The sequence below is a fragment of the Bemisia tabaci genome, chromosome 10 (genome assembly GCF_918797505.1).
Source record: "Bemisia tabaci chromosome 10, PGI_BMITA_v3".
NCBI classification, from domain to species: domain Eukaryota; kingdom Metazoa; phylum Arthropoda; class Insecta; order Hemiptera; family Aleyrodidae; genus Bemisia; species Bemisia tabaci.
Window position 1 is genome coordinate 27,611,524 of NC_092802.1, and position 17,848 is coordinate 27,629,371.

The following is a 17,848-nucleotide window of genomic DNA, read 5'->3' on the forward strand; positions in this document are numbered from 1 at the left end:
AAGAAGATGGTCCCCTTTGAGATAGAAACATTCCCAAAGTTTCGTTTTTCTATCTCTAACCGTTCAAAAGTTACCAGGGGGGTACGGACTTTTAGGACACCCTGAATATAGGTATGTTCTATTCTATTTATCTCTAGCATACAGCTTGTTACTCACACAATGACATACACAAACCTCAATCTTATCGCAACAGCTTTCCTCGTGAATTCGCAAAACTGTCTCTTTCCTCATTTTTACAATGATAATTGATTCTGGACAAAATAGCTTTACTTTAAAGATACCAAACAGTGATGACTAATAAGTCGAAAAGCCTCGAGCATTAGAAACTTCATTTATTCACTACGATGTCTCTATAAATTTCAAGCTGTAAAGTTGACCTGATCATGTTCGGAAAATAAAATAGGAGCGGAAATGTTGAAACGCCATAATGGAGATATGCGGTTTTGCACTGTTGCCATCGATGTATTACAAAGGCCAGTGCTGCCATTTTTGAGGATCGTCAAAGTACCATTAGCGATGTCATCAATAACATTTCCCCAAACTGGTAACACTATTTTTCCTCCTTTTAAAAAATCTATGTTGCATAATTTATTGTAAAAGCGTCAGCTTGCTTCGATGGAAATCAATTGTTTCACCTGCATTTCAATTGAAAAAGTCCAGCGTAAAACCAACTTGCGAGCACTGCCGCTGGCAACGCCGACACGGTGAAAAATCTCGCTGCGCAGCTGGGGAGCCAATTGGCGGGAATTCCCGAAATATTTCGTGGTACAACCACTTTGAAAATAGCTTCTTAGTTGCATGATCTGGCAACCGTGTTGGCGGGCTAAATCGGGCCGTATGCTCAATGCACTCACCGAGCCGCTCCTGAAATATTTTCAACATAAAATATCGAACATTTTAAAAACCACTCGCCAGGTGAAAACGCGAGTTCAGTCTGGCAGCTGTCCTCCGTTTAGGCGGCGTTTTACAGTACTTACAATGCTGTCGAGAAAACGAAGAGAGCAGTAAGTGCAATAATGAAGTTTTCAGAAAATGGGCTCAGAAGCGTCTGACTGGAAAATTTTATTGAAAGATCATTCTTTGTCAAATCGCCACAAATCATCCGAAAGACTCCTAGAAATCGTTTGGATGATTAGAAATTCACCGATTTTAGAATCTTTCGATCAGGATCATCCGATAACGATGCGACAACTGCCACGCCACCGACCGAGGACGTTTTAGACTGATTTAGTGATTACATCTTTCGATATCCGATACATTCGATGGTCCCATACCCAGAACAATTGGACTTTTCTGATATCAATTGCTTTGCCGCTTGGAGGACGGCACAATTTTATGGTGAAACAATTTTGTAATGATGGGTGCCAAATTATTCTATTGCGAACCTTTTATCGGACCAAAAATCAGCTGATTGTCGTCCAGCGAAGAAGAGTTTAGCTAGGCGATTATTTGTCTCGATGGCTCGATCCAAGATACCGGTCAATCTCAAAGCTGCATTCCAGTATCGTCTAGTTTTATCCAACTGACAATTACGAAAGTCTAATAATCGACCTGCAATGGCATTCGAGGCCAATAAACGATTTTTCAATGCATATAAATTTGTATGAATTAACTATCTTCTATTATACTACCAAAATTCTGAAACTCTTCACCTCTCTTAATTTGAAAATCTAAATTTTCGTATATACTTCTATTTTCAAAATTCTCTGTAAATGCGTTGATAGCCTGCGACGCTGAACTTCTTAAAATATACTAACCACCTAACTAACTAACTAACTTAATTTGACAAAAACTTCCTCAAATGCTGAATGTACATTGTACATCATGCATCCATCCATTAATTGAGAAATAATATAAGCTGTCAGAGGAAAATTAGCAACGTTGCAAAGCGATTAAGTTCATCTGGGTCTTACCGTGATAAATAAGTTTTCCTTCCTTTTTCAACAATTTGAAACTGCATATGTAAGATGAATTAATTCAACATTGCACCCGAACCTTTAGCACTCAGTGCAGAGCCTCAAGATTAATTTTACACAAGTGCCCTTGATGATAAACATTATACTTGATAAAAAAGGGGAGATCTAAAAAAATGTGAATACTTCTCACTGGCGTACACCTGTTTATTCAACCGCTCTCGCGCGCTCCCGCTCAAAAAGCGCAAAGCAGATGAAGCAACTATTTTAACTCCGGAGTTGTGTTGTGTTGCGTCGTTTCATTTGAAGGCGCACTTATATCTGGGGAGTATTCATTCGTTGCTCGGACGTAGATCATCAAAGTGCTGTTCCATTGTTTGGTAGCCAAGAGAGGATAACAGAAAGCAGCTTGTGCCCACATTTGGACATCATTCAGCCAAATCAGCCTAACTACTTCAAACGTTGCCGAATTTCTTTATACGTGTTAATTTGTCTTACAAAAAAAACATAGCAAAATCATGTTTTTGGGAGGATTTGAATTTTAATATCTATACGGTATGCATGAATTGATATGATTATACTCTCAAGAGTTTAGGCCGTGAATTCTTGTATGCACTGTAATAAATTACCGATGGATATTCAGCAAGAAAATCATGAAATGCATTTAAAAATGAGCTAAAAATATACTGAAAGCAGAATGTCCCGATGAATTTGGTGACACGTGAAATCATTCGTGTTGGTAATTCTAACATATTAATTAAATCTTTGTAATAACTCTTGGTTGACACCTTGTGAGCAGAGCTGGAAAGTGAAATCTTAAAAAGCCCGAATTCATTTCATAAAAGTTAAAATTTACTAATTTTCATCGGAATTAGTAGGAAGTCCAGAAAAAGTTTCATATGGTCTTCCTGTCGATGCGGCAGTACTTTTGCTACCGTACTGAGGTGCTGTACACGAAATTTTCCATCTCTACCTGTGAGCTGTAGGCAAATTTAATCACAATAAATACATTATCTTATCTTCCATGACATGCCGATTGGCTTTTTATTTTCTCAGGTTGACAATGATTGACCTTAAAACAATCAACTATTGATAGGAGAGGAGGGGAACTATTGTGATAACTTTAGTTGCCACGTGACATTGTGACATGCACATCTGGTCTATATCCCTGACGGAAACGCCTTAAGCCACGCGATCTTGACAAGTAATTATCCGGACACCTCATCAGCGTGACTCATCCCTCAAATCTGGCACATTTTCCGTCCCGAAAGAAACTCTTAATTGGCCAAGGTGCTCACATCAAAGCGGCAAAAAATATTCCCCGAATATCTCGGTGGATGAACTCGATTGCCAAGACTCGCATTAGCTTCAATGCTAGATTTCTCCTCGATGTCGCCACGCTCATCCCGAAACCAATCACAACCCGACCAGCATAATATTCCCGAATTAAAACGCACCATCTGGCAAGACTGCTCCGGGCTAATACCTGCGAGTTCTCTCTTAACACGGAGCATATTTGAGTGACTGAAACATCAAATGGAGGCATATCTTAGTGCGATGTTGCGAAATTCTAAGCCTGACACCTTAATCTCACACGCGAGGAATAGGGGTTCGTGCACGGTTTGGCACAAATTTCGAATACCGAACTTGTGAGTTGCACGCTGCGTACCAAGTAAGTTGATGGACATGGGGTTGGACCGACCGCAAGAAAGGATTTGAAGACCCGTCATGTTCTGAGATAGTCACAATACTCATAGAAACAGCAGTATGTTTCAGTTGGTGGGTGCGGTTGTTGTAAAATTCACCAAAGCGCGTGGTTCCGAGGTGCGGCGCATGATCTTCGAACCGGTTCGTGACATTCTCGCGCGAGTTGACCCTGACCTGACATGAGAGTATAGTTCCCTGGACCAACATCCCGGATCCATGATTTACAAGCGGTCGAAAATCTCGAAGAAGGACCCTCAAGCTGTCTTCGTCCTCATACCGCAGGAGCGCGATCCTTACTATGTTTTCATCAACTCGGGGGTCAAACCGCATTTTTGCCAGCGTCTCAGCACACTTGAGGTGAGCTTACCTGCGGGCCGATTATTGAAACTGATAGACAAAGCGATAGACAAAGAAGACATAGGAGTATATAGCGATCCTATTGGTTGACATGATTGGTTCTTATAGACTGAGGAAGAAAATGATGGACTAACTGTCAGGTTTCTCGTGGGTTGCCCTTAGTTAGTCCATTACCTACCTCCTATGTCCAATGCCACCACCCGCTTTCACCAATAGGATCCCTCCAAATCCCTTTTGTCGTCTTTGTCTATAGCTTTGTCTATCAGTTTCAATAATCGGCCCGCAGAACCGAGTTTAATACATGGAAATTTCATGAAATTTGTTGAGACTTTTGGGGATGCTTTCAGGAGACCAAGAAACGCTTAGAAACAGTGACTCTAGATAAAATATCTAGAAGATATTTATTTGATAAGATTTTATCTGGAAGATAAAAAAAGATAATGCCTTTATCGTGATTAAATTTGCATTTAGCTCAAAGGCAGAGATGGAAAATTTCATCAAGTTTACTCGCGTCAAATTTTACGAAATTTCATTCATAAACTTCTTAGGATGCATTCAGGAGACCAAGGAATGCCTAGAAATAGTGATTCTAGATTTGATATTTCCACCCCAAGCCTAGAACATTCCCGACTTGCAAATGTTTTCATTTAGTTTGAGAGTTAGGTTAGGGCTAAATTCCTTTTCAAACTCTTCTTTGTGCCGGTTCCATGTATAGCACCTCAGTAGGGTAGTATAGCACTGCAAAATGAAGGCTACCTGAAACGCTTCCGGATTTCCAAAGGCTTACTTAATAATTCAAAAAAAAATCAACAAATTTAAAATTTTATGCAATTTATTCGAGGTTTTTGTAATTGCATGAAATTTAATGTGAAATTTCACTTTCAATCCCTGACCGAGTTGTATCAAATCTGAACCGAGGAGGGCAAAGAGGTTTGAAGTTTCATTCCTCCATGAGAATCCTTCAAAATCTCCGAGAGTTAGATATGTGTACACAAAATTTGACACAGATAAATCGATGGTAATAAAACGTCAGATGACGTCACTAAGCGGTGCATTTTCTCACTTTTAAATCTATTTTCATACTATTTCCCATATATGAAAAAAATTATAAAAATACTTTGAAATCAGCTCCTTAAGCGCTTTCAGGTGAAGCAATGAAAAATTGCATGCAAATTCTCCATTGTGGTAGTGCCACAACTTAATTTGAGGTGGTATCGCAATTAATTAGGAAATGTCCATATGATGCAACAACCCAGCGCTCTTTCTTTTCCATAATGTCGCGGGCCTCACCAATGCGAAACGGCAACATGGAATATAATTTTCAGCCTGCATTTCACGCAGGGATAACCACACGAGTAACCAAGCCAAAAGATGTATGCTGAAATTCCTTCAGGTTCATGTTCATTGTTCTGAACCCGCACTAATAAATGGTGAAGCAGGATGACTTTAACCTCTTTCGGTCGCTGGCTCCGTCACTTATTCTCGCGGATCGTCGCTCCTCTGACGAGGGGGCGCATCTTGACTTCCACATGAGCCCCAGAAAGCATAGAAGTAAGCGGGGAACAGGGCTCACCTGAAAATCGAGATAAGCTCTTACGTCAGTGGACCGACGAGATAAGAGAGGGAGGGGTGGCGAGAGAAAGCGAAAATCTTTCTGTGCCTGTCCCGGCGAAAGAAATATTAGGCCATTTACCGCAAATATACAGTCTATTTGTCGCGCGAATTTTCCTCGGCCTTGTAACAATTGAATTAGAGGCAACGACTGCTGTAGGTAAATTGCCTCATTATTCTTGCTTGACGATTAGAATGAACGCCCTATTGCAAGATCGCGAAACGGATATTACGGTTGATTTTTACGTGGCGCCGGCGCTAGCGACGAGAGTTTGCTACCTACTCCTTCCTAGCGGCGGTATTGGTTCGTGCTGAAGTTCGAAGTGGACGTGCGCCTTCAAAATTTGACGAAGCAACACAGCGCAGCCCCGATGCTAGAATAGTTGCTGCAACTGTTGTATTACTGTCCAACACAGTGGCGTGGTTTTTTTTTGTAAAAAATAACAAATATGAGGAAATTAGGCAACGCCTTATGTTTTTAGGTCGATTTTAATCAACGATGTCCAAGAACGGAGGTAAACTGCTCTCTATGATCGATTCTTGTCCATTGAACAATGGAAAAATTAAGATGAGAAGGCTGAGTAACGAATAAATACTTCCCAAGTATAAGTGCGCCTTCAAATGAAACGACGCAACACAACACAACTTCGGAGTTAAAATAATTGCTTCATCTCCTTTGTGCTTTTTGAGCGGAGGATGAGTTGAACAGACTGGTGAGAGTCATCACATTACGGCGGTGTAAGTCGGCAATCACATAACTCAGTTTGCGACGTCGCAGACTTCCTGTCACATTTTATTTTTTAAACGGAAAACTACTCAACGGCAATTCTTTAAAACTCCCGTGATTTCTTCTCTGTGCGAAGAAAATTCTGCAAAAACTTCAAGGAATGATGTCAGTTTGCTCTCCTTTAAAAAAATACCACAGAGGCAGAGATTTTCAGACACCGCAAACGAGTAATGTGATTGCCGACTTACATCGTCGATTATCAATTCAACGAATTTGGATAAAAACAGCTTTGACAATATTGAACATGGTATATTATCCTTCAATTTTTTTTTTTTTTTTTTTTTTTTTTTTTTTTTTTTTTTTTTACAAGAAAAGTCATCATCATAACAAAACGTATAAAGAATAAACCATTTACTTTTCTTATGAGAAGTACTTTTCTACGGACAAAAGAACGTATCTTATTTCGAAGGTTGCAAAATTGACTCAAACAATTCAATTTTTTACGAAAATCAACCTGCACAACTTTCGTCGAAAATTCGTCTAATTTTTGTATGACATTAGAAGGAAAACGAGTGAAATTTTCGGTCAGAGATTCTCTTGGTAAAAATGCAATTTGCGCTAAAAAAATCCGTCGACATTGAAATGTAGTTACGTTCTTTCGTGAAAGAAGCAACGCATTGCGGCACTTCCCTTTCACTTCTCGTTGTGATCCGGTGAATTACTGGCCACTAAATTCCTCTCAGAAATTAGTGCACTGATTTGTTCAGAAAAGTTGTGAATCAAAATCCCACTCGATCTCGAAGCGCAGCTCCTGGCGCGAACCCAAACAGCGTTGCCGAACTCACCGGCTAAAAACGATTAATTTAGGCGTGAACCTATACTTTTAGTGGTTAATGGCAAAGCCGCATCGTCTTGCCGAATACACGAGGCTCCTCTCTGATGACTGAATAAACTTCCGAAATTATGAGATCACGGCATCAGAATGTCGGGGTATCCGATGAGTCTTGTTTCCGCGTTCACCAGTGGCGTGGCGTGCTTTGCGATATATCGATTGTTATGCCATTTAAACCTATGGTAAAGAATCGATTATTAAGGTGTTCGCTGTGAACACCCTGTTTATCGATCCTTTTCCATTGGTTTAAATGGCATAATAATCGATATATCGCAAAGCACGCCACGCCACTGGCGTCCACGTGGAGACGCATGATGCGGTCGGAGACAAAATATTTCATCGGGCCCGGGATAAAAGCTTCCTGAGAACACACATTATGCGGTCAAATTTAGGCCTTCGAAATGAGTAATTGGCGTCTCTGTTAGTTCTCGTATTGGGTAGTGGTGTAAGCGTGGACCATTCATTTCTCACCTCAAAGAACTGAATTAGACACAGGGACTTGCACTGCTATGTTACCCTCTTGCGTGAAAATTATGCTCGCAAGTGAGCGAACAGCTTCGCCTAATGCAGGGGCGGAAATAAAGGGAGCGGGGGTAGGGGGGGCTCGGCCCTCGGCCCCTCTCAAGAAATTTGAAGGATTTTGTTGACGTTAATGCGTAACGTATCTTACATCGTGGGAGGTATAAATGAATCAGTGAGAACGAAAAAAGTCTAAAAATTGCAAGGACAAATATCATAATTTTCTTCAAAATTAAATCTTTTCTGAAAGGAAATTTGGCAACATTTGAATGTTCATATGACGTTCTTCCTTAGCACGGCAGTATTGTCATGCTGCTTTTGATCAAATCAAATTGCGTTGAATTGATTGTGTGATGACTCCCACCAGTTCAACTCATGCTCTGCTCAAAAAGCGCAAAGTGGATGAAGCAACTATTTTAACTCCGAAGTTGTGTTGTGTTGCGTCGTTTCATTTGAAGGCGCACTTATACTTGAAAATATTTATTCGTTGCTCAGACTTCTTATCTTATTATTTTAGTCAAGAAACGATCATTGCAAAGCAGTTTACCTTCATTCTTGGACATCATTGATTAAAATCTGCGTAACTACATCAGACGATGCCTAATTTCCTCATGTTTGTTATTTTTGCAAATAAACTAAGCAGAATAAAATTCTGCCTTGAAATTTTGTGATAAAATGTGCAACACTCCAAAGAATAGTCTCTAATGTTTTTATGAGGTTGTGATGCTGATATCTCCTGTACAACAATACAACACCATTGAGAGAAATTAGACAATTTACACCATTGACAATTTAATTGGACAACTGTTTAATCTCGTCAAGCTGATTTTGATCAAATTCATTGAATTGATCGTGTAATTCATGCCGTGGTGAGAAAGTTACTCTCGAGAATCGTCTTTATTTCGCCTCTCGACTAATCTGCGAACTGGTTGTTTAAATTGATAGACAAAGCTATAGACAACGAAGATATAAGGAGTATGGAGCGATCCTACTGGCTGAAATGAGCGTTCTTCTATGTAGACTAAGGGAGAAAATGATGGACTAACTATGGGTTTCTTGTGGGCTATCGGTAGTTTCTCTATTATCGACTTCCTTTGTCCATTGCAACCACCTGCTTACACCAATAGGATAGGACTATGTCTTTTTTGTCTATAGCTTTGCCTACTAATTTCAACAACCAGCCTGCAGTTTCAATGCAACCAATGACATGTTTCGTTCAAAAATTTCCCAGTATATTCTGAAGAGGATTAAGACAAAAGTAAAATTTATTATCGGCGAAAAAAATCCCTCTGTCCGTGAGAAAATGAAAATTTGTTGATAGTAACTTATCGCGGTAAAAAGTTGAAATGCTATGAATACTGAAATTCTACCAAAATGACGTCACGTTTCTCATTTATGAAAGAAGCATCGAGAATTCCTGCTGAAACCGAAGATAAACTGTTGTGAGGAAGTAGATTTACGGTGTTGGTTCGCGTATCCGCTGTTACGCCCACATTTGAGTAATACATCCTCTTACGCCATCAACTGTGACGTATTTGTTTACGTTTGTCATTATTTGCGGTGGAATTTATAGTGACGTACTGGATGAGGTCATAGCGTTCTGCGTGTGGGGAACAGAAAAATTATGGCCTCACTCCAATTAGAGTCCCTTTATACTGAGAGTCAAGACAATTTGAATCCATTTCTGATTGGTTCTCGTATTTTAGGCCTCCACAGTGTCACAAACGGGAATAAAGATTACATTTTCACCAATTGCAAAGATTATAATCTGGAATGGACCAGGGAATTACGGGTTCGGCAAGGAACAAACGGAATGAGAGGAGGAACGGAGAAAGGCATTTGAGAATGGGCCGATCAAAGATTACGAAAAACGTTTAATTTCTGTAATCTTTATTCCCGTTTGTGACATCCATGAGCCGAATTGTCTTGACTCTCAGTATAAAGGGACTCTAACTCCAATTAGGATTTTCAAATACCCTGTAGAGAGAAAAAGTCTTTATTCTTACTCATATTGCCGTGGTGAGGAAAAAAAGCCGCATAATTTTTGAATTTTGTCAAATTTCCTCCCATGAGATATTTACTTTTAAAGAAAATTAAAAACACTTTCACTACAAATTGAGACCCTGGATGCGAAAAGGGCACTTCTCGAATGCACTGTTTCACAATCTCCGTTGCTAATTAATCTCTTGCACTGAAAAAAACAGTAGAGCCGTAGAGACAAGATAAACTTGTTAAGCCTGCCTTGTCTCAGGAACAAGACTTTTTGTCTGCCAAACAACTCAGTTTGTTTGGGAAACAATGCCCGTTTGTTAATGCAACAAGACCAGTCTTGTTTTATATGCTCGGTTTCTGAGCCACCGGACTCGATAGTCTTGTCACTGTGACAAGAATTTCACCGCTTGTAATTTGTTGTTGATTGCTGCTTGTTGATTATTTCACCGCGAGTAATGGTCAAATTCAAAGAGAGCGTATTATTTTATATATTTTGAAAGAGTATTTTAAGAACTATGCTTAATAATTTTTCCCCGAAAATTTTTCTGGATGTTTAATAAAAAGGTGAAAACAATAAGTTTATAATTATTTTTTAAAAATAAATCCCTCATGCGTAAGGTTTTAAAATCAAATGTATCTAATTATAAAATTATTTTTTTAACGTTTGATTTATTTATATATTGTTAATTATTATCATTATATGAAATAAAAATAAAAATTAGAATCATAAACACGGAACAAAGGAAACATCGTTGCTTGAAGAAACACAATTTTTTGGCCCAAATTGTCCATTTTTATCTGATATAGAATGTAAATTCCTTTTCGTAAACAGTAAATGGTAAAAAATAAAAAAACCGAACAATCTGATGCTCTACGCATTCCACAGACCTGAGATAGCAACAAAATGAAAAAGTAATTCTGTGGGCTGTACTTATACCTAAAATTCGGCTCCCCAATTAATCAGCGTGGATAGCTCGGTCAGTAGGACACTCGGTCCGTTGTAAGATGGTCCCGCGGTTAAGTCCCGATCAGGTCGGATAAATTTGAAAGGTCGGATGGGACGGTTCTGGTGTGAGAGGAGTGAAGGAAGTAGAGAACAAACATATTTTCATGTAAATCGTGCAATTCAAATAAATTTACTACATTTTTTTGCAATTTTAATTTCTTCCGAATACTGTGACAAGACAAGTCTTGTTCCCAGAACTAGACAATTTTGTCACCGTGACTAGACTCTTGACTTATGCAACAAGGAAGTCTTGTTCCCTGAACAAGACTGTATGGGTCCCATGAACTAGAATACCTTGTGGATCAAATGTAACAAGACGGTCTTGTCTGAGAGACTAGAATCCTTGTTTCTCGGACAAGGCACTTTTTTCAGTGTGGGGGAGAATTTAATGAGTAATTTTGCCAGAATTCTTCCCACAGAGAATTGTATAATCATATGGAATATTCAGTAAAATGTTTAGTGAAATGGATGCATTCACTTTCTTTACAATGAATGAAATACTAGAGGAGACTCTGAAACATTGCAACCAAGAAGTGCCCTTTTCGCATCCAGTGCCTCAATTTAAATTAGCCTACGAATCAAATTTGCAGATGACTTGGAACAAACATATCGACGGTGCAAGTCGGCGATCACATAACTCGTTTGCAGTGTCTGAAAATCTCCGCCTCGATGTTATTTTTTTAAAGGAGAACTAATTGACATCATTCCTTGAAGTTTTTGCAGAATTTTCTTCGCCTAATGAAGAAAAATCATGGCAGTTTTAAAGAATTGCCGTTGAATAGTTTTCCGTTTAAAAAATAAAGTACGACAGGAAGTCTGCGACGTCGCAAACCGAGTTATGTGATTGCCGACTTGCACCGTCGATATGCCAACTTTCCCGGCATATGTGCGATTTTTACCAACTGAGATTTGACATCTTAAGGCTCACGAGACGTTTTATATTAGCATAACGACGTTGCAGATTAGCATAGATTATGCTCTTAAAATCTGGCCTTTTAACTCTGGGACACAATGCAGGCTGATTGTTGAAATTTATGGTCAAAGCGATAGACAAATAAGACACGGGGAAAATGGTGCGATCTTATTGGTTGAAACGGGTGGTTTGATGGACCACGAGGGAAAGTGATGGACTAAGTAATAAGAATCTGCTTTCAAGGGTTTCTGTTAGTCTATTATTACCTTCTTTGTCCACTATAAACACCCGCTTCCACCAATAGGATCCCTCGCGTTCCCTCCATATCCCTTTTGTCTCATTTGTCTATCAATTTCAACAATCAGACCGCTGATAACGTCACAAGGCGGTACATTTTCTCTTTTTGAGAAATATTTCCCCACAATTTCCCATGCAACCGAGAAAAAGAGGTTTAAAGTTTGGCTCCTGCATAAGACTCAATGTAAAAGATAAACTTCAAGTTCAATTTCTGCAAAATTTGCTCCAACAAAAACTTTGAATTTTTGGCTATAGATAGTAGAGTAGTGGTTGCGTTCAAAACCACTCATGACTCAATTTTTTCCAAAATGTGGGTTGGTTCCTTTCTGCTTAACTCAGTCCAATTATCATTCAAGAAATGTCCACCTTGTAATACCTAAACCGGATAAACCCCTATATTTGCCTCAGCTGAAGGCTCTTAGATTTTTCCTGTGTACGAGAAGTATCTTAATTTATTTTGCGAGGAACGGTCTGTACTTTTAAAGGATGCCTGTCATTCCTAATACGTTCAATTTCGTATAATATTGTGCAACACCTCTGTTGTGAAATAGTTGCTTCAGGCGCCGCCGCACGGCGGGCAGCCGGCCAGCGCGAAGCGCGCATTGGCGCCTACAAACCTAAGTGGATACTTCAAGCATTGCGCAATGCGTGAAGTATCCACTTAGGTTTGTAGGCGCCAGTGAGCCTCTCGCGCTTGCAGCACGCCGCACAGAGGGCCAGGAATCGAATTTAGCTGGACAAAAGTCCATTTTGGCTTGTCCAGAAAATTCGAAAATAGACACCACTGAGCGATGAGGTATATCATGGAGTATCTGTACATCACTGGGTTTGGGGGTCTTATCACTAATAAGACTGCGATGCCAAGATTTTCCCGAGCGCGCGTGGTGTGTTTATTTATCCTATATGCTGGCTTGGTTCAACGCTCATCCAAAAGGTTATGTTCCACAAACCTTCGAGTGTTTCCCAACATAACGAGTGTTTTACCAAGTTAGATTAACATGTTTTCATTTTACTTTAAGGTATTTTTATCAATTTTGTGCATTGTATAGTCTGGTACACAAAATTAAAAACTGGGCACGAAAATGTCCTAATTTTTAGGTTTAAAGTGGTCTGCAATTTTCTGTAAAGATCTGTAAGGTTACGGACCGCTACCATGTGGTTCAGTACATCCTAAACATCTAAATTTTCATTGGTTCATTTGCTTTTTCTTGCTTTACCGTGAGTTATGAATTTTTTTGTGACGCAAGATCGAGGATTTTATGCTAATTTCTTATATTAGATCACTCACGTGCCAGGCATTGGCGATTCTTGCATGTTGGCATCAATGCTCTTTCTCATTGTAAATACACTAACGAAAATCGATTCTAGGTTAGGATTTTCGATATATATCGATTCTATCGTAGATGTGTTCATATGGATGAAAGACAGTGTTGCCAAATTGCAAGCATGTCGTATAATGGCGCTATCCTACGCTAATCTACTTATATTGTTATTATAGATGTCCATACAATTGCTGCCCGACTTCTGGGGTTAAATTATGACTGATTCTGAATAAAATTTTCTAATTCAAGGTTTTATTCCGGCTTTGCCTCTCTATCTTCTAATTTCTGGCAAAAGAAGTGCATTCTTTAAAACAATATTTTCATTGGTTCCGCCAAAAAATACGCGACAAGCAGACGACTCCTGAATTTTCTGGACATGTCTGGAGAGTTCAAATGGTCAATTTTGTGTAAGAACACACTCCGAAATTTTAGAATTTCTTTGGTCTACTCGCAATTTTTCGCAATTTTCTGAGCAATGAGTATTTTCGTTGGGCGAGATGAGATTCAATACTATAATTACGCTGAAAAATACGCGACATGCAGACGACTCCTGAATTTTCTGGACATGTCGGAAGGGTTCAAATTGTCAATTTTAAGTAAAAGCACACTCAGAAATTTGAGAATTTCTTTGGTTCACTTGCAGTTTTCGGCAGTTTTCTAGGCTATGAATATTTTCGTTGGGCGAGATGAGATGCAATGCTAATTCTGCTGAAAAATACGCGACATATATTCCCATATATTACCCAAAGATAAATCATCACTTTTCAAATTTTTTAAATTTTAAACTGAAAAATGTTGAACAAAGAAAGCAAAACTGTAATTTACTCACTAAAATAACCCTCAGAAACCAATTTCTTCACACAAAACAATCTCAGGTACCTCTGAAGATTTGAGTGAAAAATTGCTATTAATTACCCGTTGATAAAGCAATTTTTTTAAATAATTCTCATCAAAAACTTCAAAATTTCTTTAAAGAAACCCAAAATATGGATTCAGCGATCTAAATTACCCCTAAAAACATACATTCTCTCATATTAGTAAGTTCAGGCGCCTCTGAGGACTTTTGACCGGCTAAACTTGGCTGCTGGCCCTCCGTGCGCCGCGCCGCTCCGCTCTGTTCTGCTTTAATATTTATACTCGCATACTTCATATATAAGGTATATTGTACATTCAATATTTTAAGGACAGAAATAAAACCAAATATTCACCAATGACAATTTAAAAAGATGATTCAAAAGGAGAAAGTAATAAAATTTAATTTAGAAAATGAGCAACCATAACAACACCTCCTTCTTTCTCAATTTCTCATTTCCATATTGTCAATGTAATTTTACATACCGACTGAAATATAACGCTTGGACCAAGTAACTGTTGCTTATTTTACGTGTGGGCGTAAACTACAGGACAAAAAAGGTGCGCGGACAAAAAATCGCTGACAAAATGTCCTGAAACCCTATTAAAACTAACACAATTATTTTCCATCAAAATTAACAATTTTTTGGTCGGAGGCAATGCCACTCTGGGAGTTTTTTGGGATAATTTTGAAGAAGCAACATTTTTACAACACTGCAATCACGCTGGTTCTTTTTCAATGCTGCCTTATTCTAAATAATCGGAATTTTTCCCGGAATCTTCTGAATCCCCGGAATTTTCAGCTGTTTTTGGAATTTCCTCGAAGTCTTCAGCTTTTCGCCAGTCTGACCAAAAAAACAATCAAATCTAGGGACATCAAATTTAGGGACTTTTTGATCAAATTTGACGATCTTCGCAACTAAATCCGGGCGCATTTCAGAATTTTTCCCCGGAATTTTTAAAAAATCGGAATTTTTCTCGGAACTTTGGCAAATCGGAATATGTTTCCGGAAATCGGGATTATTTCGGAATCTTTCGATAAAATAAAATGGCAGCACTGTTCTTTTTTATTAATGCAATCCCATTAAGCTGTAGGTTTGTGTAAAATTTGCCGAATCAATCACTGGAAAAAAAACACACTGGATCTCGAGTCCAGACTCTTAAAAACATTGCCAAGAAAAATGACTCTTGATTCAATCAGATTTAAGCTTAAATCAAAAGGAAATGATTCATTGATAATTGTGACCAGCGAAATGTTTTTTAAGTGTTTTTTGTTTTGTGTTTTTTGACCTTTCTAACCTAAGCTCTGATGATGGTCGCAAGCCGAAAAGCTTTAGCACATTTTTATAAAATAAATAAATAAGTGAAAACACATACAAAACCTTGGCTAATCTCTTCTTACAATCATATAAAAGGAAATCCGCTTAAATTAAGAGGCTTGGTTCTTGATTTAAGCTAAAATCTGATTGAATCAAGAGTACTTTTTCTTGTCGATGTTTTTAAGAGTCTGGGACTCTAGATCCAATGTGTTTCTCTCCCCAGTGATTGGTAGAATCTTTTGTAGAATTCTAATCAAACCTAACAGGTTCTTTGGTCCTGTTGCAGATCATCAAAATGTCGGAGCGTCGCACGGTGCTCTCCCGGCCGCGGACGAAGGTCTACAACTGCAACTACGACATCGGCGAGCGGCACTACAAGTCGATGATCGACGAGCTGGACCGCAAGTACGGGACGAGCTCCACCGGGGCGCCCCCGCCCACGCCGCCCACGGCCCCCGTCTCGGAGCGCTTCCGCGACGAGGACGCCCTCCTCAGGACCCGCGCCAAGACCCAGTCCGCCCTCGAGGACTTCGAGAACCTCATCGACGAGCGCCGCGCCAAGTTCGACCGCGCCTCCAGCTCCCGCAGCTCCTTCGACGACTTCGATAACGAGGTAATCAACCCGCATAGACTAATTTAGTTGCTACTGCGGTGTTGCAATGGACAAGGTACGAATTTCAGCATTCTGACACATGTTTTGTAACTAAAATTTTACGTAGAGCACAATGCGCACAACAAAAATTACCGCAATAATCTCCTTACGAAGATATTTAATGATTCTTCCTGCGTGAATTCGAACCACCCGCTCATGTAAACTCAATGCTCTACGTGATTCACATCGCGCGCTAAACGTTATCATGACAGTCTCTGCGATATAAAAATCCGGCAACCTCAATCTTGACGCAGCTTTGGCTCAGCTATAGCAAATTGCTAATAGTTTGAACAACACATGGTGGGAAATGAACATTGCTCGATTGAGAAACTCGCTGAAACCGTTGTAGTGCGCGATTTGACTCACCTAGAGCTTTGAGTTTCTTGTCAGCGGGCAGTTCAAATTCCTCGTAACCAATGTGAAATAAAAACGTTAATATCTTCGTTAGAAGTTGCTTTCAATGATTTTCGATGTGTGAATCGTATTCTACGTGAAATTCTGGTTGAGAAACATGTATTAAATTGCTTAAAATCGTACCTTGTCCAGTGGTCCAATGGTAGATAAAGCTATAGACAAAGATGACAAAAAAGGATAAGGAAGGATCCTATTGGTGGAAGCGGGTGGGCAATGGACAAGGGCAATATGGCAGGAAGTCTGCGACGTTGCAAACCGAGATACGTGATCTGCGGCCTGATTGTTGAAATTTTGTGTTTGTCGGGTAGACATAGATGACATAGGTTGAGAGGCGGAGCGTGATTGGTCGGCTATGTCTTATCGCTGTTTTATCGTGCCTTTGTCAGCGAGCTGATTGTTGAAATTGGTAGACAAAGCTGCAAAGATGACAGAAAGGATGGAGGGATCCTTGGGATCCTATTGTTGGAAGCGGGTGTTTGCAATGGACAAAAGAGGTAGGTTGAGGAGGTTGTTGTATCGGTGAGGGCGTCTGATTGTCTCGGTATTGACGAGTAGATCGAAACAGGTTCTACTCGGCCCTAATCCCTGAAAATTTGAAAAGCCTGGAGCACGGATGTGCCTAAAATCCCTCGATGTCTACGGACAATAAACATAGTCTAAAAGTTGTCCGAGGGTGCTAGACTCGAAGCCATAAAACCAGCAGAAAAAAGAAAAAAAAATACATTTACTAAAACTGGGTTACGAATGAAGGGAGTTGGCACTCTCATTTCCTCAAAACCCCGCACTGGAAAAAAAACACATCGGATCTAGAGTCTAGACTCTTGAAAACATTGACAAGAAAAAATACTCTTGATTCAATCGGATTTTTGCTCGAATCAAAACGAAATCCGCTTAAACTGAGAGGCTCGGTTCTTGATTGAAGCTAGATTCTGATCGAATCAAGAGTACTTTTTCTTGTCGATGTTTTTAAGGGTCTAGACTCTAGATCCAATGTGGATTTTTCCTCAGTGTAAAAGTTGTCTGAAGGTGCTAGACTCGAAGCCATAAAACCAGCAGAAAAAAGAAAGCAAAAAATACACACACTAAAACCGGGTTTTGGCACTCTCTCATTTCCTCAAAACTCCGTGTCACCGCCCTTTAATTGGACGTATTTCTACCAAACAGACCTATGTGTAAGTGAGAAATATGGGGTGTGCTCGTTAGTTCTCTTTGCTTAAGAGTGAATGAGAATAATAAAGCGCCAGTGACGTCAGCGGCAACGAAGGAGCTCCGGAACGACGGGGGGATCGTTGTGGGGAGTCTTTAACTCGTGAGCCCTGTCCACAACGCTCTCTTGCCATGCCCGCGGCTCATGA

The 17,848-nt window shown here is 39.6% G+C and overlaps 1 protein-coding gene across 2 annotated transcripts in view; it reads left to right on the forward strand.

Moving 5' to 3' along the window:
- Nucleotides 1–17,848, forward strand: part of LOC109044580 (uncharacterized) — a 42,603-nt gene that overhangs the window by 20,607 nt on the left and 4,148 nt on the right. The window contains exons 1-2 of one of the 2 annotated variants that reach the window (XM_019062388.2): nt 3,647–3,977; nt 15,714–16,040. In XM_019062388.2, coding sequence (XP_018917933.2) covers nt 3,837–3,977; nt 15,714–16,040 — 468 coding nt within the window. In that variant the 5' untranslated portion in view covers nt 3,647–3,836. Of the gene's footprint in view, nt 1–3,646; nt 3,978–15,713; nt 16,041–17,848 lie in introns of those variants that run through there. The other variant, XM_019062389.2, reaches the window with a different exon arrangement.